The following is a 22495-nucleotide window of genomic DNA, read 5'->3' on the forward strand; positions in this document are numbered from 1 at the left end:
GGCATATATATTTATACTTGTCATATCCACTTGTTGAATACTTCCTTTAAGAATAATATAGTGCCCTTCTGCATCTCTAACTATAGTTTTTAGTTTAAAATCCAATCTATCTGATATGAGAATTGCTACCCCAGCTTTCTTTTGAGGTCTATTTGCATGAAAAATGGTACTCCATCCCTTTACTTTCAGTCTGAATGTATCTTTGGGTTCAAAATGAGTCTCTTGTAGACAGCAAATGGATGGGTCATTTCTTTTTATCCAATCTGCAACNAGACAGCAAATGGATGGGTCATTTCTTTTTATCCAATCTGCAACCCTGTGGCATTTTGTGGGAGCATTTAAGGCATTCACATTGAGACTGAATACTGAGAGAGATGATTTTAATGATGCCGTGTTGCCAGTAAAGTCTTTGTATTGGTTGTGACTTTCTGTATCACTCTTGGGGCCTTTTTATCTTTATAGAACCCCCCTGAATATCTCCTGTAGGGCTGGTTTCGTGGTTACGAAATTGGTCAATGACTGGCGATTCTGGAAGGTCTTAATTTCTCTATCAATTCTGAATGACAGCCTTGCTGGATAGAGGATCCTTGGCTGCATGTTTTTCTCTGAAAGAACTTTAAAAATGCCCCCCCCAACCCTTTCTCTCATTCCAGGTCTGTGTAGACAGATCTGACATAATTCTGATACATTCCTTGGTACGTGAGAAATTTCTTTGCCCTGGCCGCTTTCAATACTGCATCCTTGGATCTAATATTTGTGAATTGCACTACGACGTGACGTGGCGTAGGTTTGTTGTGGTTGAGCTTGGGAGGGGTCTCTGCCTCCTGGACACGAATGTTTGTTTCCCTCACTAGATTAGGGAAGTTTCCAGCTACAATTTGTTCAAATATTTCTTCGAGACCTCTGTTTTTCTCCACCCCCTCTGGGATTCCGATGATTTTGACATTGGATCATTTCATTGAGTCAGTGATCTCCCGTAACCTACATTCCTGAGCGTGGATTTTTTTGAGCCCAGTTTCTATTTTAGCTTTCTCTTCTACTAACCCATCCTCCAATTCGCTAATACGTTCCTCTGCCTCATTCACCCTGGCCGTCAGAGCCTCTAGTTTTGACTGCATTTGGCTCATAGAATTTTTAATTTCTGCCAGATTCGCTCTCATTTCCGCCCTTAGAGATTCTATATTCTCATTAATATTTTTGTTATACTTTTTTCAAGTCTATACATCATCTTGACCATTGTTACTCTGAATTCCATTTCTGATAATTTGGTTATATCCATATCCATTAGTTCTGTGGCAGAGGCCACAGACTCATTGTCTTGTCTTTGCTGGGGGCGGATTTCTCCTTCTCGTCATTCTGATGAGGAGAGGTTGCGGGGTTGTCCAGAGCCCAAATTATTGACCAGGACCCAGGCCGTGCACCCTTGTTTTATAGGGATCTTAGGGATGTGGGCTTCTTGATTTTTCAGCCTGCTTTCTGGGGGAGGGGCCTGCCGCCCCAATACTCAGGCAACCCTGTTTGGGTAGGGTCTCCGTGTCTCCTGCGAGGGGGGATGGGGATGGGCACCCTATGAGCCAGTGTTTCCAGGCTTTTGTTCTCTGGTGGCTTTCCCTGGCAGTCTGCTATGCCTTTTCTGAGAGATAGAGCAGCAGCGACCGAATCTCAGCCTCTGTCACAGAACAGAGGGATTGCGGACCGTTCTCCACTGATGTTCTGGCCACCTTAACTCTGTTTCTGTTGGTGCTGCTCAACCCTGCAGCGTCCTGGGATGTGCATCCCACACCCAGCATCCCAGCCCTCACTTCCGGGGCCGGCGTGTCTCTGTCCTTTGTGTTTCTAATGCCGCCAGCCGCCCCTGCGCGCTCCGGGAGCTCCCAGTCTCAGTCTGGATCCAGTGAGCACACCAGAGTTCCGGAGTTCCGTGAGAAGTCTGGTGGCACGCACTCCCCGCTCTCGGTCCCAGTCTGTTTTCTCGGTCCCAGTCTGTTTTCTCGCCAGCGCCGTCCGCGAGTCCGGCCGCTCCCCGTGCAGGTGGCTACCACTTCCCGGTGCCCGAACACGGCAGCTCCCTCCCCCTTCCCTTTATCTTCCTATATCTGTGCTCGGATTCACAGCTCCCCGCTTCATACCTCAATACTCAGCACTGGAGATGTTCATTTGTAGAGATCCAGATGTATCTTCCTGCGTCTCAGGCTGATTCCATGGATGTTCAGGCTGGTCTGGTACCTATCCAACTCGACTCAGGGGACCAGCTGAAAAAGGGGTCCCTTACTCCTCCGCCATCTTAACCCCTCCATCCACTTAATTTTTTCAATTTATTGTTGGTGGTTTTTTTTTTCTTGTTGTTCTGTTAAGAAACCTTTGCCTACCATAGTCAAGAAAATATTCTCTGTATTCTTTTAGAAACTTTATGATTTTACCTTTCATATTTCTATCTATAATTTACTTGAGACTGATTCTTGTAAATGATGTAAGGTTGAAGTTTTTTGGTTTTGTTTTAGTATGGATGTCTAGTTAGCCCAGCACCATTCATTGGTAAGGCCCTTCTCTCTCAGTTGCTTTACATTAATGGCCCCCGTCGTAAGTCAGGGGCTCACATGTAGTATGTCTGTTTCTGGACTTTGTTCTGTTGTCCTGTTTGTAATTGCACCAATGCAATACTATCTTAATACCTGTAACTTTAGAAGTCTTGGTATTTGGTAGTCCTCTCACTTTGTTTTTCTTCAGAATTTCTTGTTACTATTTTTTACCTTTTATATTATTTTAGAATGAACAACTTTTAGAACAAGTTTGTCAGTTTCCACATTCTTCCCTGCCCCCCCCAAGAAAACCTGTCAAAATTTTGATCAGGCTTACTTTGACTCTAGATTGGAGTTGGCAAATTGTGACTCACAGGCCCAAACCAACCTGTCACCTGTTTTTGTAAATGAAATTTTACTGAAACGCAGCCACTCCCATTTACATACATATTGTCTGGGCTGTTTTTGTGCGACAGTGACAAAGTTGAGTAACTAGGGCTTCAGTTTCTCTCGGTTACATGTTATAATTCTCTGTGTGGTGGTCTTATACATGTTTCATTAGGTTTATTCTTAGGTGGTTGTTATTTTCATATTATTCTAAATGGTATCTTTTTTATTGAAAATATTTACTGAAATAATTGTAGATTCACGTGCAGTTGTCTAAAATAATTTGAAGGGGCGCCTGGGTGGTTCAGTTGGTTAAGCGACTGCCTTCAGCTCAGGTCGTGATCCTGGAGTCCCAGGATCAAGTCCCTCATTGGGCTCCCTGCTCAGTCGGGAGTCTGCTTCTCCCTCTGACCCTCCCCCCTCCCATGCTCTCTCGCACTCTCTCTCTCTCAAATAAATAAAATCTTAAAATAATGTGAAAAGCTCCTTTGTATACTTTGCTCAGTTTTGTCAGTGGTGACATTTTGTAAAACACTAGTAGACCATCACTGCCAGGATATTGACATTCATACAGTCCACTGATCTTACTCATTTGTTCAGTTTTGCATGTAGTGTGTGTGTGTGTGTATGTATTAAGTTGTATACTGTTTATCACCTATGTAGGTTCAGAATCCACCATTACAGTCAGGTTACTGAACAGTTCGAAAACAACAAGGGTCCTTCGTGTTGCCCATTTATAGCCACTCCCACCTTCCTCCCACCTCTACCCCTTTACCTGTCCCCTAGCCCCTGGCACCAATCTGTTTCCATTTCTAAAATTTCATTATTTCAAAATGTTATTTAATGTAAACAATTAAAGCCTTTGGGAAATAGCTTTTTTCCAGCATAGTTCACTCCAGATTCACCCAAGCTGTTGTATGTATCTGTAGTGCATCCCTTGTTCTTAAAGAGTGCTGTTCCGTGGTGTAGGTGGACCAGGGGTTTAACCAGTCATGTGTTCACATGCATCTACGGTGATTATCAGTAAAGCTGACGTTCTCACAATTTATCTTTCTGTTTTTTTGTTTTATCTGTGTACAGGATCCTAACATCTGTGATTAATGACAATTTTATTTTGTCCTTTATAATTCTTATGCCTTTTATCTCTTTTTCTTGTCTGATTGCATTGGCTAGAACTTTAGTACAATGTTGAATTGAAGTGGTGATAGTGGGCCTCGTGCTATTTATTACCTGAGAAGAAAAGCTTTCAACACTTTATAGTTAAGTATGATGTTTGTTGTGGGATGTTATATACTTTTTTATCAGAATTAAGGGAATTTTCTTTATTCCTAGTCTTTTTAGTTTATAACATGAATGGTTGTTGAGATTTATCAAATGTTTTTACTCTCTTGGGGGCCCCTGGGTGGCTCAGTCAGTTAAGCGGCTGCCTTCAGCTCAGGTCATGATCCCAGGATCCTGGGATCGAGCCCCACGTAGGGTTCCCTGCTCAGTGGGCAGCCTGCTTCTCATTCTCCTTCTGCCCCCTCCTTCCCTCTCAAATAAATAAATAAAATCTTTAAAAAATGTTTTTACTCTCTATTGAGTTGATCATATGATTTTTCTTCTCTATTCTGTTAATAGGCAAATTCCACTGATTGTTTTTCTAATATTAAACTAGCCTTGGTTTCATGATATGCACCCATGTGGTTGCGGTACATTATGATTTCTTTTCTGTGCTGAATTTTTGCATCTGTGATCGTCAATGAGATTGGCTTATGATTTGCCGTTCTTGTAATGCTCTTATCAGGTGTATAGAATCAAAGTTTTATGTTCTTATATAATGATATGGGGCATATTCTTTCATTTTACGTTCCCTGGATGAGTGTATATAAGATTGGAATTGTTTTTCTTTAAATGTTTGGTAGAATTCAGTGGAAAGGTCATTAGAGCCTAGAGTTGTTATTGTTTTTTTTTGAATGGGCTCCATGCACTCCAGCAAGGGGCTTGAACTCACAACTCTGAGATCAAGACCAGAGCTGAGATCGAGTTAGACACTTAACCGACTGAGCCACCCAGGCACCTTGAGCCTGGAGTTTTCTGTATGGGAGAGACTTTTAATGGTAGATTTTGTATCTTTTGATGCTTTAGAACTATTCAGATTTTCTCTCTTCTTGTCAGTTTAGATGAGTGTGTTTTCCAAGGAAAATTTTCATTTTTCTAAATTTATATAAATTGGCCTAAAATTATTTGTCTGAACCTCATCCTGGTGATATCCATGGACTCTGCTGTGATGCACCTTATTTCATTCTTGATGTTGTTCTTGGCATCTTCCTTCTTGGGGTGTGGTCATTCTCTTCACAGAGCCTCCTCCCCCCTTCCCTTTTCCCCCTCTTTCCCCTCTTTCCCTCTTCCTCCTGTCTCAGCATGCATGTGACTGGGGTCTCCCAGTAAGGTGGGCCTTCTCTGTGTCCCCCGTCCCCAGTAGAGGCCTGAGCCCCCTTTGGTGCAGTGGCCTGCACGTTGCAGGCACTTCTCTGTGGGAGAGCTAAGCTGAGCCTGCAGCATGCTGCTGAGAAGGACCTGCCTGGGCTTCTTCACCCTGTCTCCACTCTGGCCTGCAGCCTCCCTTCATGCCCAGCTGTCCACATCTTTTTGGCACAGGTTGCCGGCCAGGTGTGCATCGCTGCCTCTTCCTTTGTAAACCCTCAGTCCTCCTTCCTTTCCACTGGCCTCTGGCCTGCCTGCAACTGGCTGTCTCATGTGCTCTGTGCTGTCGGGTTTGTGTACCAGGTCTGGGGGCTGTCGGTGATGACCGGCATCCCTTGGCTCAGGGCTGTTTGCAGCGGCCGTGCTGTTGGAAACACTTAGGGGGTACTGGATGAGCAGTGCAGGAGAGCTGCATGCACAGCCCCCTCACTCAGGGTATTTGTGTCATGTTAGCAGAAAGCCTCCTACCGTGCGGCAAATCTCCATCAGCCCAGGGGCCTCATAGGGCCCCCACTACTGCCTCATGGGACTTCCCTGTGGCCAGGTCTCCTGTCCTTGGAGAGGTCTTTCTTACAACTTTTTCTAGGTCTTTCCATAATTTATGCTCTGTATAATTGAAAGTCTTTCTCGTGAGAGTTCTTAGGGGACGCATCTCACCAGTTGTCAGGCTTCTCAGGGTGTGTTTGATTTTAGGTGATTCAGTTCTTGAAGAAGAAGGACGGGTTCCTCAGCCTGGTGCTGAAGCACATCGGCACCTCGGCCCTCATGGACCTGCTGCTGCGCCTGGTCAGCTGCGTGGAGCCAGCTGGGCTCCGGCAGGACGTCCTGCACGTGAGTGTGTGGGCCCCTCGTGTCTGGAGCCCTCTCCCTGCCCATGTCCATGCGTGTCCTGAAGGCTCTCTGAGTGCATAGTGAGTGCCTAGCTTAGGGAGGCCAGAGCTGAGTAAAGGAACTCAGAGAGCACGGGAGGGTCAGTACTCCTGGCTTTTTTTTTTTTTTAAAGCTTTTATTTATTTATTTGACAGAGAGGGAGACAGCCAGTGAGAGAGGGAACACAAGCAGGGGGAGTGGGAGAGGAAGAAGCAGGCTCCCAGTGGAGGAGCCCGATGTGGGGCTCGATCCCAGAACGCCGGGATCATGCCCTGAGCCTAAGGCAGACGCTTAACGACTGAGCCACCCAGGTGCTCCCTACTCCTGGCTTTCTATCCAACATGACTTTTTCCTTGTGGGGTCATCGGGGTTTCTTGTCAAGGCTTGTATTTGAGGCTGGGTCTGAAGTCTGCACCTTTTCTGCTGGACTGCCTCAGTCTGTTCAGAAGCAAAGAGCAGAGTGTTCCTTCCCCCTGACACTTCCTGGCCTTCTGCTCTGTGAAGAAACAGAAAAGGGCTTTCCTCACCACCCCCCAGATCCTGGTGCCCCTGTGGCCTCCGAGCAGGTCCTGGCTTTATGCCTGGGACATAACCTATGAGAAAAGCATTAGCCAACAAGGATTCCGTGCAGAGAAAGCAATAAAGACCAAAGCAAACCTGTTTTTTGTCCTAGAGTCTGTGCATGTGTCTGTCCTGACAGGCTCTCAGTAAGAGGAGCTGCTCGTAGCTCCCTGAGGACTTTCCCAGAAAAGAGGAGGGTTCTCATCTCAGAGAAACCAGGAAACCAGTGCTGGATAAGCTGTTCACTGTTTTGTTTGTAATGCAATTTAAAATAAAGCGTTGGTCCTTCTTGCCCATTTTCCAGCTCCCTGCATCAGGTGACCGCTGTCATTAAAGCCGCTGTTCTCACACCTAGGTTCATTATAGAGCTGCTTTCCACAAAGAGTTCATCACAATAGCTAACATTAGGCAGTGAGCACAGCATAAATGTCAGCTGTTAACAGCAGAAAGCCTGCATAAACTCTATGCTGAGCAGCCAAAGAGGCACATCTTCCAGTTTGGGATAGGGAAGTGCACTGGTCTTTCCTGGGCGCCCACCACCTTCGAGCCTTGAACAGTGCTGGGCGCTCAGTCCTCACAGTGCTCCTGCAGCTGCACCCGGCCCCTGTGCTTCTCCTGCTCTTGGAAAGGGCCTGATGCCACAGAGAGGGGAGCATAGCTGGGACTCCACGTGCAGCCAGGCTAGCACTCGGGGGAGAGCCCCATTGGTGCTTGGGTGGTTCCAGTCTCCAGCCCCTTCTGTCTTCTGAGATGCCCTGAAGACAGTATGTTTAAGAGTCTGGCACTAGGGCATAAGGACCATGGTTCCCTTCTTCACAGAGTTTGGGTCACTCCAGAATTTGATTACGACTTTTTCTTTCTGGGTCTGGGTGGACACACATTTTGGGCAAAGAATCTCTGTCCCTGGAACCTGGCACGTGGATTTCTTCTGCACCAAACGACTTCCCTTCTTTTGAGTTAGATGTGAACAGTGTTGTTGACCGGCCTCTTTTTTCCCTTTCAGTGGCTTAATGAAGAGAAGATCATCCAGAGACTCGTGGAATTGATCCACCCGAGTCAGGATGAAGATGTGAGTATTGGCTCCCACGGGCCTGCCTTCTGTAGAGCCCTCACTCGGGGCTTTTGGGGAATGCGCTCTGCTGCCGCAGGGCAAGTTGCTTCTTTCCTCAGATGTGGGCCCGTTAGACAGTGTTCTTCCTTTAATCAAGCACTGATTTCTAGACTGCTTCCTTTCAGTAAAAACAACAACAACAACAACTATATTTTATAAAAAAACAATAGAGCTGAATTAGTTATCTCATCTCTGGCTGAGTAACAAATTACTCCAAAACTTAGTTGCTATAGTGGAAAGTATTTTTTATTTCCATTTCTATGAGTGTGGTGGGCCTGTCCGCAGGGCAGCTCTCAGTGTGCTGCTGGCTTCCCTTGGAGTAAGCAAGACGGAAGTCATTCTTCTGTAAACTCATCTTAGAAGGGGCAGTCTGCAGCACGTGGGGGGCTCAGTTGGTTAAGCACCTGCCTTTGGCTCAGGTCATGATCTCGGGCTCCTGAGATCAAGTCTTGCATCGGGCTCCGTGGTCAGCGGAGAGCCTGCTTCTCCCTCTCCCTCTGCCCCTCCCTCCACTCGTGCTCGCTTTCTGTCTCTCTCTTTCTCTCTCTCTCTCTCACTCTCTCTCTCAAATAAATACAATCTTAAAAAAAAAAAAAAGCGGGGGGAACAGTCTGCACTGTGGCTGTATTCTGCTCTCTTGAAGGGAGTGGCAGTCCAGCCCATGCTGGAGGAGGTGGGATTTACGAGGGTGTGAGCTGTGGGAGGAAGGCCCCACTGCCAGCGTAGAAGCATGTAGGAAGGCAGTGGGGCTCCCTCTCCTGGCCCCTGCCCGCTCCCTGCAAGAATCACTGTTGAGAGTTTGCAGTATATCCTGATAGGCCTTGTTCTGTGCATGACAAAACTAGACACATTTGCTTTCCGCCAGCAGTTGGAGAACAGTGGTGCCGACTCATGTCTGAGCCTTTGCTGTGGCCTGGCCACACTGTTTTCTGTTCCGTCTGCCCCTGGGGCCGTTAGACAGCTGGACAAGGGGGCCTGTGCTCCAAACTGAGGAGGGTGGGTGCCTCTCCACCAGCATGAATGCTGTGGGCTGACTGGCCTGTTCGCCGGCCCAGAGGCAGAGGTGAGGCCACAGGGACCCCCTGATTGCTTTCATTTCTCCCTAAAATAGTCATGCACGCACTTCCTTGAGCCCAGAGTTCCCACAGGGTACATGTGAGGGCTGCACGTTCTGATGTTCCCGGCAAGGAGCTGGGGGCTGTTTCTCTGTAGTCAGTTCATCTGCGTCACTAAACACCCCACGTTGTTGCAAGTGCACAGTCCAGACTTCCACCGGGTAAGGATTAGTGTTGCCCTAGAAGGGTCAAGGCCTCCTGTTTTCTCTGGAGCACCTTGCCTGTTTCCATTAGCTTCCAGGACTCATTCTGAATGTTACCTGCTATGATTTAATGCTTAATATTTTAGGTATGAATTTAAAATACAGTGTCATTAACATAGTCACATATACAGTATATCTCAAAATGGCTCAAGGGATAGAGCAATGTCTTGACCCTTGAGAGAGCCCCATTTGGACTCTTGGGGATAGTTCAGTTCATCTAGAAGGTCTGACCAGACTCGCATCCTGACATCAGAAAGACCAAGCAGGCATCTCTGAAATGGACTGGTTTAGAGAGTCCAGTGTCCTTCTGAGGACTGAGCAGTGGGGCAGCTCCCGCTGTCCAGTAGGCAGCTCTGCTGGCCGTTCTCCTCAACCCTGAGGGGAGTGCTGCATCTCCTTTTCCTTCCAGAGACAGTCCAACGCCTCTCAGACCCTGTGTGACATCATCAGGCTGGGCAGAGAGCAGGCCAGTCAGCTGCAGGAGGCTCCAGAGCCCGACCGTCTCCTCACAGTGCTGGAGTCGTGAGTGCTGGCTGCGGCGCGGGTGCCTGGCTGGGTGGGTGGGGTCTTTCTGAGCCATTAGGGTGTCTCCGCGCCCTCCTGAGCACCAGCTCGTACCGCTGCTGCTTCGGATGCAGATTCTGATGAGCTGGCTACAGAGTCCCACATCTAGTTAACTTGACGGACCTGTTCCTCATGGGAGGTGTCTCCAGGGGTCTCCTGGCTGGTCCAGTGACTCCAGGCCAGCAGGGGCAGGAGCACCGTGAGAACCCTGGGTGCCTGACCTGGAGCCCGACCAGAGCCCCTCTGAGTTTAGGGTGTTACTCCTTCGTGGAGCGGAGAGATGGTCCTTTGGGCTTCGGGCGGTGCGTCTGCTCCAGCAGCAGTGAGCTCTGTGTGTGTCTGACAGGCAGGACTGCGTGGAGCAGCTTCTGAAGAACATGTTTGACGGAGACCAGACTGAGAGCTGCCTCGTTAGTGGGACTCAGGTGTTACTTACCTTGCTGGAAACAAGGCGGGCTGGGTGAGTGTCTTACATGAATGAGTGCTGAATGTGAGGAGTGACTGGGTGTGTGGTGTTTTTCACTAATTGTTAATTATATAAGTAATCACATGCGTAGACTGTCCTTGTTGGAAAGGTAAACGTACGGCTCCTCTGACCTTTGGCATCCATCATGTTCCGAAGGTGCCGAATGTCACCAGGTTCCAAAGTGTTCATAGGTGTGCCTGTGGAATAGGTGTGGCCAGTGAGTTTCCCTGCGGACGTCCCAGCGTGTGGGGTGTGTGTATGGTGTGCGTGCCCGTGTGGGGTATGAGGTGTGCTCGTGTGTACGTCTGCTCTGCTCTGTCCGTCGTGTGCTGTGGTGGTGGCCTGTCTCCCGGGCTGACTAGTTCTCGTGTCTCCCTGTTCTGGAGAGAGCTCCATCGAAGCCCCAGCACTGATTTACTGGACTTAACAGCAACAACAAAAGAACAAGAAAATGACAAGAAATTGAGTTAATGTTGGTAGTGAGGTGATCAGCAGTTTTTCTCTCTCTCTCTCTGGGACCCAGTACGTATCTATTAGTTTACGACCTAAAACTAGAATGGTGGTGCTGTCACTGGTTACTCGAGCTAGGCCACCAGAATGTTGATGTTTTCATCTTTGTGAACCCAGGAAGTCTGCTCCTTTTCTGTAGGAGGTGGGGGCTCTTCTGAGGGCCTTTCCCAGCCTTGGTTGCAATGAAGGGACAGCATGAAAACGACATGTAAAAACAGATGAGGGGCACCTGGGAGGCTCAGTCGGTTAAGTGTCCCACTCTTGGTTTCAGCTCAGGTCTGTGATCTCAGGATCCTGGGGTCTAGCCCGGTGTTGGAGGTGGAGGTGGTCCACGCTCAGCAGGGAGTCAGCTTGGGATTCTTTCCCCCACCATCTCCCTCCCCCTCTGCTCCTCCCCCCACTCGCAGTCTCTAAAACAGATAAATAAAATCTTAAAACCCCAAAACCACCAAAAACAGAGATGAGCCAGCTGATTCTTTTTTATTCTTTTTTTTTTTTGTATTTAAAATGTTTTTCTATAATAGTCACATATTACTTTTATAACTGAAAAAATTGTTTATATGAAGATCTCTGAGAAATTAGTTTGAAAAAGCTGGAGGGACAGTGTGGAGTCCTGTCTCCCATTTCTCAGCCAAGGAGTGGGAATCACGGTGACTATTTCCAAAACAAGGGGAGGGGGACGGAGATGGTCCCAGTGAGCGTGAGGTGCCGCCAGCCGGGTGGGGGCAAGGGGGCTGCCCTTGGCCATCACCTGGGAACATTTTATAAAGGCCAGTGGTGCCTTTCTCTTCTCTCTGTACCAGTCAGCAAACCACCCTTGAGATGATGAGTGGAGAAGTTGGGGGGCGAGGTGGGACAGAGGATGGGGGCGCATCCCCCGTGTCTCCATCTGCTGTCCTCGTCCACAGGACAGAGGGCTTGGTGGACTCCTTTTCTCAGGGACTGGAAGGGCTGTGTACCGTCAGCAGCAGCGTACTGCACGGCATTGAGCCACGACTGAAAGACTTCCACCAGCTTCTGCTCAGCCCGCCAAAGGTAGGTGACCCTGAACAGCTGTTAGGTGCCTGTGCAGCCAATGTAGGCAGGACGATTTGCAAGCAGAGGACCCTACACCCCAACCTGAGAACCACCAGGCAGATGCCAGAAGCAGGTTTTCACACCCCTGTATGCTGAATGTCCATCTCTGCTCTGAGGTAAGGCATAGGGTTTGGACATTTTCCAGTGCCCCTCCCCCCCAGATGACTCTTATGCTCTGAAATAGGGGTCATCTGAGAGCCCAAGTTTACCAAGTTTAGGTCTGGCCTCCAAGTCAGGGACACCAGGCTGGGGGGTCAGGGAGGGTCCCGGGGAGCCCTTTGCTCAGCTCAGCAGCTCTGGGCAGCGCTTAGGTCACACGGAGAAGGGCTCAGTCACTTAGCTGCCACCCAGCTCTCCATGGAGCCCCTCTCAGTCACAGCCCCTTTCCCTTTCCTGGGCGCTTCTTAGCACCCACCATGATCTACTGCATGGCTTATTTTATCAACTTATCGTCTGCTTCTCCCACTAGAAAGTGAGCTTCAGGGGTGCCTGGGGGGCTCAGTCGTTAAGTGTCTGCCTTCGGCTTAGGTCATGATCCCAGCGTTCTGGGATCAAGCCCTGCATCGGGCTCCCTGCTCAGCGGGAGGCCTGCTTCTCCCTCTACCTGCCGCTCTGCCTACTTGTGCTCCCTCTCTCCCTCTCTCTGTCAAATAAATAAAATCTTAAAAAAAAAAAAAAAAAAGAAAGTGAGCTTCATGACGGTAGGGATTCTGGAACATTTGGTTAATGAGAAGGTGGACACATCATGCTGGCATGTGTGGGATCAGGAAACACCTGTATCCAGTGTGATGAGGCCACTGGTACCCATGTCCTCCGAGAGCATTCGTGGGGTTAGCTCAGTGTCCCGAGAGAGCTGCCCCCATCTTAGACATGTCTCATGAGCTGAAGTGCACATCTCTTTGCTTGGTTTGCTGAGACCAGAGAGCCCTGGGCTTCTGGGGGCAGTGGACCACCATTGCTTACTGTTTTGTGAGGCCCGAGTGGTGGGGTTCCCAACCCTGCTAACCCCTCTTTTCATCTTGCAGGCAGTGCTGCCTTGACCAACCTCTGCACACGCATCCCATGCATCCCCGGGCTGGGCCACATCATGGAGGATTGGCCCTATCCCTTTGAGCAGTCAGCACCAGAGCTAAGAAAAGCCAGCAGTGGTCATGATGGTTGCAAGGGTCTAACTGGGTGTTGCTTCTTTGTTTGTAGAAAAAAGCAATCCTGACCACCATTGGCGTGCTGGAGGAGCCCCTGGGGAACGCCCGTCTGCATGGTGCCCGCCTCATGGCTGCACTGCTGCACACGAACACCGCCAGCATCAACCAGGAGCTCTGCCGGCTCAACACCATGGGCTTACTGCTGGTGAGCGGGCAGTGCTGCAAGCCGTGCACGGCTGTCTGCATGGTTCTCTAGTCTACGGCGTGTGGGTGGACTGGGCAGGGTCTATCAGAGGCAGGCAGCTGGACCTTGGCATACAGACAAGGGTCTGCCCGAGGGGAGGTTTTGGTTCCGTCCTAGAGCAGGTAGAGTCTGTGAAGAGAGGCTATTTCCCAGACCCATCCCAGGGCTGATGGCACCGGTTGCTGGTGAAGCAGGCTGAGGGATGGTGCGACCTTGGGACCTTGCTGTAGGGTTGTGGAGAATTGCTCTGAAAGCAGAGGGCAGATTTCTAATCTAGTTTGAGGGAATGGGGAAATAATGGTCCATCTCCTTTCTGATTTCTGCCGAAGATAGAACTTTCATTATAGCTCTTCAACATAAAATGTCCTAAAAGAGCAGCTCCTCGTCACCCACCATCGAAGGTCACCCCAGCAGTTCTTGCTCAAGCCAGTGGGAAGTGGTCCTGTCCTCAGCAGATGCCTCTCAGTTGGCCCCCAGGACAGCCTTGGTGCCCGAGGGAGAGGTTCAGGCAGGCAGGGCCGGCTGTGGGCCGCTGCTGTGGACGGAGGGTGCTGACGGGGTAGGGCATCACCCTAGGTGTCAGCCGTGAGTAGATGCAGTTTCCAGTCTTGTCTTCTGCCTTGCTGTAGGGACTCTACTCCCAGAGAGCTGGAATCTTCTAAAATTTGAATCCTTCTCGCCGGAGGAGCCAGCCTTAGAACCAGGCCTGAAGTACTGACTGATTGTCAGTTTCTTCCAGTGTTTGGACTATGAGCCCAGATACAGATCAGGGGATCAGTTATGGAAGGCCTCCTTTCCTTTTCCCTCTCTCCCACCCCTCTTTTTGCTTTTATTTCATTGTGGTAAAATATATATAACCTAAAATTTACCATTTTTATAATTTTTTTTTTTTTTTAAAGATTTTATTTATTTGACAGAGAGAGATAGGCAGCCAGCGAGAGAAGGAACACAAGCAGGGGGAGTGGGAGAGGAAGAAGCAGGCTCATAGCAGAGGAGCCTGATGTGGGACTCGATCCCAGGACTCTAGGATCACGCCCTGGGCCGAAGGCAGATGCTTAACGACTGAGCCACCCAGGCGCCCCCATTTTTATAATTTTTAAGTGTACAAATTCAGTGGCATTAAGTATGTTGACAGTGTTATATAACCATCATCACTGTCTGTTTCTGGAACTTTGTCATTTTCTCAAACAGAAACTCTGACTAGTAAGCAGCCTATCCCCACAGCCCCCTCCCTAGCCCCCGGCCCCGCTGTCTGCTCTCTGTCCTCGAGTCTGACCGCTGCAGGTGTCTCCTCGGAGTGGAACCAGACAGGATTTGTCCTTCCGTGTCTGGCTTACTTCAGTCAGCACAGTGTCGGCAGGGCTCCCCCAGGTTGGGGCAGGTGTCAGCAGCTCCTTCCTCTCTAAGGCAGAGGACTACTCCACGGTGTCGATGGGCCGCATTGTGTCTGTCCCTTCGTCCGTCGGAGGACACTGGGGTTGCTTCCACATTTGGTCTGCTGGACTAACGCTGCCGGGAACGTGGCTGTGCACGTACTCGTCCGCGTCCCTGCTTTCAGTTCTTTTGGGTATGTACCCAGAAGTGGGATTGCTGGGTCATATCGTATTTCTGTGATTAATTTTCTGAGGAGCCTCCGCACTGTTTTCCGCAGTGACTATAGCAACTCACGTTCCCGTCAGCAGTGTCGGGGGTCCTGTGTCTCCACTTCCTTACAACACCTGTTTTCTATTTATTGGGGTTTTTTGTGATTTTAATGATAGCCACCCAGTGTCGTAAGTGTTATTTCACGGGTGGGCGGGGGAGAGGTTCTGCTTTGCATTTCCGTGATGATTATCTTTGGAGAACTCTGTTCAAGTCCTTTGTCTATTTTTTAATTGGGTTGTCTTTTTATAGTTGAATTGTAGGAGCTCTTTATATATTTTGTATATTAAAACTTACCAGATACATGATTTGAAAATATTTTCTTTCATTCTGTAGATTATTTTCACTCTCTTGATAGTATCTTTGACAGAAAAGTTGTAAATTTTCATAATTTATCTATTTTTTTTCTTTTATTGATTGTGTTTTGGGTGCCATATGCAAAAAATCATTGCAGATCTACTGTCATGAAGCTTTCCCCGTTTTCTTTTTTTTAATAAGGCAACTCTTTTTTTTTTTTTTAAGATTTTTATTTATTAATTTGACAGAGAGACAGCCAGCAAGAGAGGGAACACAGGCAGGGGGAGCGGGCGAGGAAGAAGCAGGCTCCCAGCGGAAGTAGCCTGATGTGGGGCTCGATCCCAGGACTCTGGGATCACGCCCTGAGCCAAAGGCAGACGCTTAACGACTGCGCCACCCAGGCACCTCTCCCCCTATGTTTTCTTCTACGAGTTTTATAGTTTTAGCATTACTAGGCCTTTGATCTTTTAAGTTAATTTTTGTATGTAATGTAAGATAAGGGTCCCACTTCTTTCTTTTGCATGTGGATATCCAGTTTTCTTGGCACCATTTGTTGGAGAGACTGTCTTTTCCCACTTTGAATGGTTGTGACACTCTTGTTGAAAATCAGCTGACCGTATGGAACCTGGCTAGCTCAGTGGGTAGAGCGTGTGACTTTTGATTTCAGGCTTGTGAGTTTGAGCACCAGGCTGGGCTTAGAGATTACTTAAAAGAAAGAGAGGGAGGGAGGGAGAAAAGCGGTTGGGGAAAGGGAAAGGAAGGGAAAAAAGAAAAAGAATCAGTTGGCCATGGATGTGAGGGTGTATTTCTAGAGTCTTGTTTTGTTCTGTTGGTCTGTCTGTCCTCATGCCAGTACTACACTATTTTGACTACTGTAGTTATGTAGTAAGTTTTAAAATTGGGAAGTGTGAGTTCTCCAAGTTTGTTCTTTTTCAGGATTGTTCTGGCTCTTCAGGTCCTCTTTAGATTCCATATAAATTTTAGGATGGGGCGCCTGGTGACTCAGTCGGTTAAGCGACAGTGTTTGGCTCAGGTCATAATCTCAGAGTCCCAGAATTGAGTCCCACATTGGGCTCCCTGTTCAGCAGGGGTCTGCTTCTCCTTCTGACCCTCCCCTCTCTCGTGCTCTCTCTCGCTCTCAAATAAATAAATAAAATCTTTAAAAAAATAAATAAATTTTAGGATTGATTTTCTATTTCTTTTTTTTTTTAAAGATTTTATTTATTTATTCAACAGAGATAGAGACAGCCAGCGAGAGAGGGACCACAAGCAGGGGGAGAGGGAGAGGAAGAAGCAGGCTCATAGCAGAGGAGCCTGACGTGGGGCTCGATCCCACAACGCCGGGATCACGCCCTGAGCTGAAGGCAGACGCTTAACCGCTGTGCCACCCAGGCGCCCCTGATTTTCTATTTCTACCAAAAAAAAATGCCATTGGGATTTTGATAGATGTTAGTCTGTAGATCACTTCGGGTAGTATTGTTATCTTAACAAAATTAAGTCTTCTAATCCATGAACATGGATGTCTTTGCATTTATTTATATCTTCTTTACTGTCTTTCAGCCGTGTTCTTAGTTTCTAGTGTACAAGTCTTTCATTTTCTAGGTTTAATTTATCCCTAAGTATCTTATTCTTTTGAATGTTGTTATCAATGGAATTGTTCTCTTAGTTCAATCTCAGTTGTGTGTGTGTGTGGATGTGCACCAGTGTGTGTAGATTTTGTGTCCTGTGACTTTGCTGACCTTGTTTAGTAGCTCTCACAGTTTGTGTGGAATCTGTGACATTTTCTGCATATAAGATTGCATCATCTGTGAAAAGAGGTAATTTACTTCTTTCCAGTTTGCATTTTATTTTAGCCTTCTATTTCTGTGCCTTGCCTAATTGCTCTGTTTAGAACTTCCAGTGCGACATTGAAAGTGGGCGTCCTTGCCTTGTTCTTCCTAGAGAAAAAGCTTTCAGTCCTTCAGCATTGAATGTGGTGTTGGCGGTGGGCCGGCCACACGTATCCTTTATCACGTTGAGGAGATTTCCTTGTATTGTTTGTTTACTAAGTGTTGTTGTCTGTTGTGAGATGTGCTCTCAGTTTCAGTTGAGACGATTATGTGGTGTTTTGCCTGTATTTTGTTCATATGGTGCGTTACATTGGTTTTCAGATGTCAAACCGTCCCTCCATTCCAGGAGAAATCCCACCTGGTCTTGGAGTGCAGTCCCTGGACATGCTGCTGAGTCTGGTTTGTTAGTGTTTTGTTGAAGATTTTTGCACTGATGCTCATAGGGGTGTTGGTGTGTAGTTTTCTTGGGATGTCTTCGTCTGGCTTTGATAACAAGGTAATATTGTACTCATAGAATGAATTAGAAAGCGTTCCTTCTTTTTTGGGGAAGAGTTTGAGAAGGATTGTTGTTGTCAATTCTTCTTTAAATGTTTGGTAGAATTCATCAGTGAAGTCGTCTGGCCTAGGCTTTCCTGGGAGATGGGTCTGACTCTGTGTTGAAGATGAGGTAACACCATGAAGCCACCTCCAGGGTCACTCAAGGTCACACAGGCAGAGAAGGTGAAGCTGAGATTTGGGACCATGTTTCTGTGGAGAACTGTGTCAGGCAGATGGGCTTCCTGTCTTTAGCCATCTCCCAAATCCTTGGTGTGAAGGAGGGGCCCATACTCCTATCTCAGGCTGGAGTCTACACCCTGTCCTTCTGCCCCATCTCCCCACCCTGCACACCCCTCCTCCTCCCTCATAGACAGCAGAGGGCCTGTCGGGACACAGGCTTCCATAGCCACTGTGGTGTGTGAGGTGGCCAGAGGGATGGGGATAGGCATTCTTGTCTCACCCCCCGTCGCTGCTGGCTCCGTGCTGGCACACGGGACCAGAGTCCGAGGCAGGCTGCATGCCCAGCCTAGTCTAGGACGGGGATGCGGCCACCGTCACGCAGCCTCCTCGGGGCTTCGGCCTGTGCAGCTGAGGTTTGGGCCCCACGGGGTTCCCTCAGGGAGTGTCCATGTGTGTGCCTCTTGATTTCATGTCCCCTCCTGAATAGAATCCCTGGGTGTTCGAGAATTTAATGTACTTCCAGTAACTCATGGGTCAAAGACAAAATGATAAAGGAATAATAGTAAAAATACTGTACAGCAAAATGTGTAAGGTACCCGAGAAAGAAAAAAGGCTGAAAGTGAATGAGTTAAGCTTCTAACTTAAGGGCAAGAGGATAAGCCAGGACATGGTCAGATGAGAGCGAGGTTAACGGGAGCGAAACAAAGCAGCAGGCTGGAGATGGAAGGGCAGGTGGTCATGGTGAGACTGTGTCAAGGAAGAACCTTCAGCATGGTCCCTACATGGTCAGGGGACAGCGATCCCCTCACCTCTGTGGTCCTGCCACCAGGAGAAAACCAGTCTGCGGACTGTCTTCTCTCCTCTGTTTACCCCAGGACCTGTTTTTTAAGTACACCTGGAATAACTTCTTGCATTTCCAAGTGGAACTATGCATAGCCGCTATCCTGTCCCACGCTGCCCGGGGGGACAGGGCAGAAGCCAGTGGACCGGACAGTAGGGTGGAGCTTCTGCCGGGGAATGGGGACCCAGAGACCCCCCAGCCTGCTGCCAGCCTCCCCGAGAACACCATGGTGACCCATGTAAGTCCGGCCAGTGTCCTGTGTGTTGCTGTGTGCCCCACGTGTTCCCGCTTGCTGAACTTCGCCCTGAGCGTGTGGCTGTCAGCACTCACACAACCTGCCCGTGGCCATCCCCTAACCCTCCTGGGACGTGGATGTGCTGCCCTTCCTCCACCCGTGAGACTGAGAGTCACAAAGAAAGTGTCCACGTTTGCCAGGGCCGCTGCAGTGGGGGAGCCAAGGGCAAGGCCCTGTGGTGGGCTGCACTCACCAGAGGGGGAGGGAGCACCTGGATGCTGCCCTGAGGTTTGCTCCTTCCAGGCCAGCCTGCCGTATCCTGTCGTGTCTGCCGCTGTCGGGAGCGGCCACAGAGGAAAATGCAAGGGAAAGAGAGAGCATGTGTTGAATTCTCATGAGAAAATGTTCTGGGATTATGGAACTTTTGACACCACATACTCTCCTTTTCCTCGGCTCTCCCTTGCTCACCCATGAGTGCATGACAGGACGCTCGCCTCCGGGATATCCACAGCTCTTCCTGGGGCCTCGAGTGAGCGCACCCCTGGTGTCTGTCTGTGTCTCCCTGCCCTGACACCTAGTGTTGTGTCTGGCAGAGTTGGCCTTAGCGAGTGTTTGCTGAGGAGGAGAGGGAGCAAGCAAGTGCCTGGCTGGGTGCTGGTGAGAAGTGGCACGGAGGCCCCTGCCCGTGTCAAGGAGCCCACTTAGAGATGCTTCCCTGGCAAGGCCTGGGGCTGTACAGGGGCAGCTCTGACCCTCAGGCCAGCTGTGAGGCCCACACAGGAGGGGCAAAGGGTGGGAAGGCCTTGGTCTCTGGTGAGAGTCCCCATAGAAGGTGTGGCTTGGAGCGAGTCCTGCAGTGTGCAGGCCTGAGCTGGACACCAGCCCAGGGGGTAAATAGCTGGGGGCAGGCGACGGGGGTGGTGGTATTGGGGGTGGGGGCACGTGGGGGGGATGTGAGTTGAGTCCCAGAATAAATGTGCAGGCCCGGGAAGCAGTACTTGGGCCCAGTCCTTGCTTCTGGATACAAGAGAAGGTGGGAGGAAGCCAAAGGGAAGGAGCAGAACTGGGCAGCTCTGTGGGGCCTGGGGCAGCACCTGCCCTGGTGTTTGGTGGGGACTACAGGGAGGCCATAACGGTCTCCAGGGAACTTTGCACTGATGTGTCTGCTTCACCTTCTAGGGCTGGGTGGAGGGGAGTATACAGCCCTGTAGACCCTGACCCATGTCACCTGTCCCTCTAGCTGTTCCAGAAGTGCTGCTTAGTCCAGAGGATCCTGGAGGCCTGGGAAGCCAACGATCATGCACAGTAAGAACCCACGGGGCGCTGCAGGGGGTGCCTGAGGGCTCAGCTCAGGGTTCCGGGGCCGCCATGGGGTATCCAGTTCAGGAAGGGCGTTCTCTTCCTGGGTGAACACCGAGAGGTGCTGTCCAGGGAAGGTCAGGGCCCAGGGGGACCAGAGGAGACGGCCGAGCAGCTCTATACTCCACCCCCGCCCTCCCCATCTGTTAGCCAAGACCCCATCTTATACCCACAGTGTGTCCTCAATCCTCCCATCTCCCCACCGCAGCCACCAGCCAGTTCTCACTGAGCCCTGAATGCTCCCAAGGGCATCCAGGCTGCTGCTTTCTGCTTGCTCTCCTGCCCCACCCAGCTGGGATCTTTTTGAAACACACAGATGGTCTCACTCCTGCATGGAAGTCTTGACCACCCAGATCCTCTAAGGGTGTGGCCTGCAGGGCCCAGTGTGGGCAGCCCCAGCCCCGCCCTCACCCTGCTTTCCCCTGGCCCTGCCCACTGGTGCTCCCTGGGGCTCTCTGACCTCACCTGGTTCACAGCTAACATCCTACCTGTACGGAGCCCCCCAGTTTGCATCCTCTGTAGAATACATACAACATACAAGACGGGGCCATCTTTCCTTCCTTGGGCTGCTCCATGTGGTACCCACTGAAGCCTGGGCGGAGCCTGCTCTTAGGCATTCTGTGTATTTGTGCACATGGGCACCTGTTGGGTGGGACCTCATCGCTGTCACTGAGGGTCCACGACACCCCAGAGGTTAAGACGGCAGGCTGAGAGGCCTCGTCCCTGGGCCAGCCCTCCTGCACCCTCAGCAGCTGCTCGCAGGCCTCCCTGTGGGCCTGTCCCGCCAGGCTCTCTCCTGACCCTTTCCTCTACCAGGCTGGGCTCACTGGCTCAGGAGCTCACCGTTGCCTCCTCTCCGGGGTGCCGTCAGGCTTTTAGGTCAGAGAACATGGTCGAAAGCAGCTCTGTCCACTCCATGACTCAAGTGCTACATTTCTAGATGTGTGAGCTTTTCCATCCCCCTAACACAGTGGGGATTTTAAGATGTGCCCTTCTGTTGGGTCATTGTTGAACGTGTGTGTGTGCATGGCAGCGTGGGATGGAAAGGTGGACAGAAGCCAGGCCATGGAGCGCAGGGTGCATAGAGCTCGGTGAGGGGGAGGCAGTGTGGAGACGCAGAGAGCCAGGCAGAGACAGGCCAGCTCCGAGCTGCTGGCCACCTGGAGCAGCCCCTGCCCTGGCCTGCCCGCTTCTGGGTCCCGTGTGTGCATTCTTCATCATCCCCGGGTCAGCACGTACAGCAGGGACGCACTGTTTCAGTGTTCCTGAGTCTTCTGCCCCACTGGGTGTTCCTCTGGGTCCCAGCCAGCTCTGGGCGGAGCTGGGAGGGTGTCTGGGGCCAGGACAGGTCAGAGGTGTCAGAATGCGGGTCAAGGGATGCGGCATTGGACCAGTCCTGCAGGGCGGGCAGAGGCCCGTCAGGCCCTGCTGGTGTGGAGTCTGGTCTGTGCGGTGGGGGTAGGGACAGCATCTGCTTTGTGAGCACTTCCTGTAGCGAGCTGGAGCCATCGGCTGGCACACAGCAGGTGCTCTCCGAAAATAAGTGTCCTGCAGGTAAGGCTGCAAGGAAGGGTTCGCAGGGGGGTGGGGAGTGGGCACAGGGAGGCCGTGTGGGGCAAGGTCAGGGCCCTGGTGGACGCACAGTGAGGAAAAGCCCCGCGGTCCCCCTGAGCTGCTGCTCGCTTTCAGGGCAGCGGGCGGCATGCGGCGCGGCAACATGGGCCACCTTACCCGGATCGCCAACGCGGTGGCCCAGAACCTGGAGAGGGGTCCCATGCAGACCCACATCTGCGAAGTCATCCGAGGTGAGCCCTTCCTGCCTGCGGCTGCTTCTGACCCCTGACCCCCACCGCCCTGACCCTTACCCCCCTCCTGCAACCCCGTCTCCTGCCCTCTGGCCCCTCAGCGGATGGTAACAGTCAGATTGCTTTCCCATATGGAGCCTTCTTGCAGGTGGGCCTGGGTCCCAGCTGTCAGCTCTGTTGAACAGACGTCTGTGGGGGGTCTCCTTGGGCCCAGAGACCCTGTCAGGTGCCTGCAGGGCAGCTCATGAGTCAGGTGCCAGCATTCAGAGGGACAAGTGGCCCAGGGTTCTGCGCTGCTGCTCAGGGGCCATCGGAGTCCTTCCTGGATGCCTCCATCCTCCTCTGACTCAGGCAGCTTTGCAGACCTTTCCAGCGCAAGTCTGGGGGGCTGGGGGAGCTGGGCTGGGGGTGCTGGGGGAGCTGGGGGGCTGGGGAGCTGGGCTGGGGGGCCTGGGGAGCTGGGGGAGGTAGCCCCTGTGCTCGAAGAGCAGGCTGTGGGGCCTGAGCAGAGGCAGGCCCTCCTCTGATCGGGC

The 22495-nt window shown here is 50.6% G+C and overlaps 1 protein-coding gene across 10 annotated transcripts in view; it reads left to right on the plus strand.

The window, feature by feature from the left end:
• The window catches only part of PPP6R2 (protein phosphatase 6 regulatory subunit 2), an 84245-nt gene that overhangs the window by 54353 nt on the left and 7397 nt on the right, over positions 1 to 22495 (plus strand). For all 10 annotated transcript variants that reach the window (XR_004620695.1, XM_034643645.1, XM_034643643.1 and 7 more), the window contains 9 exons: positions 6066 to 6203; positions 7807 to 7872; positions 9642 to 9754; positions 10143 to 10256; positions 11681 to 11807; positions 13047 to 13199; positions 18598 to 18801; positions 20039 to 20103; positions 21847 to 21962. Coding sequence is in view for 9 of the 10 variants with exons in the window: in XM_034643645.1 (XP_034499536.1) it covers positions 6066 to 6203; positions 7807 to 7872; positions 9642 to 9754; positions 10143 to 10256; positions 11681 to 11807; positions 13047 to 13199; positions 18598 to 18801; positions 20039 to 20103; positions 21847 to 21962 (1096 nt within the window). In the remaining variant the exon portion in view is untranslated. The remainder of the gene's footprint in view (positions 1 to 6065; positions 6204 to 7806; positions 7873 to 9641; positions 9755 to 10142; positions 10257 to 11680; positions 11808 to 13046; positions 13200 to 18597; positions 18802 to 20038; positions 20104 to 21846; positions 21963 to 22495) is intronic.

This window comes from Ailuropoda melanoleuca, chromosome 15 (assembly GCF_002007445.2).
Source record: "Ailuropoda melanoleuca isolate Jingjing chromosome 15, ASM200744v2, whole genome shotgun sequence".
Taxonomy (NCBI): Eukaryota; Metazoa; Chordata; class Mammalia; order Carnivora; family Ursidae; genus Ailuropoda; species Ailuropoda melanoleuca.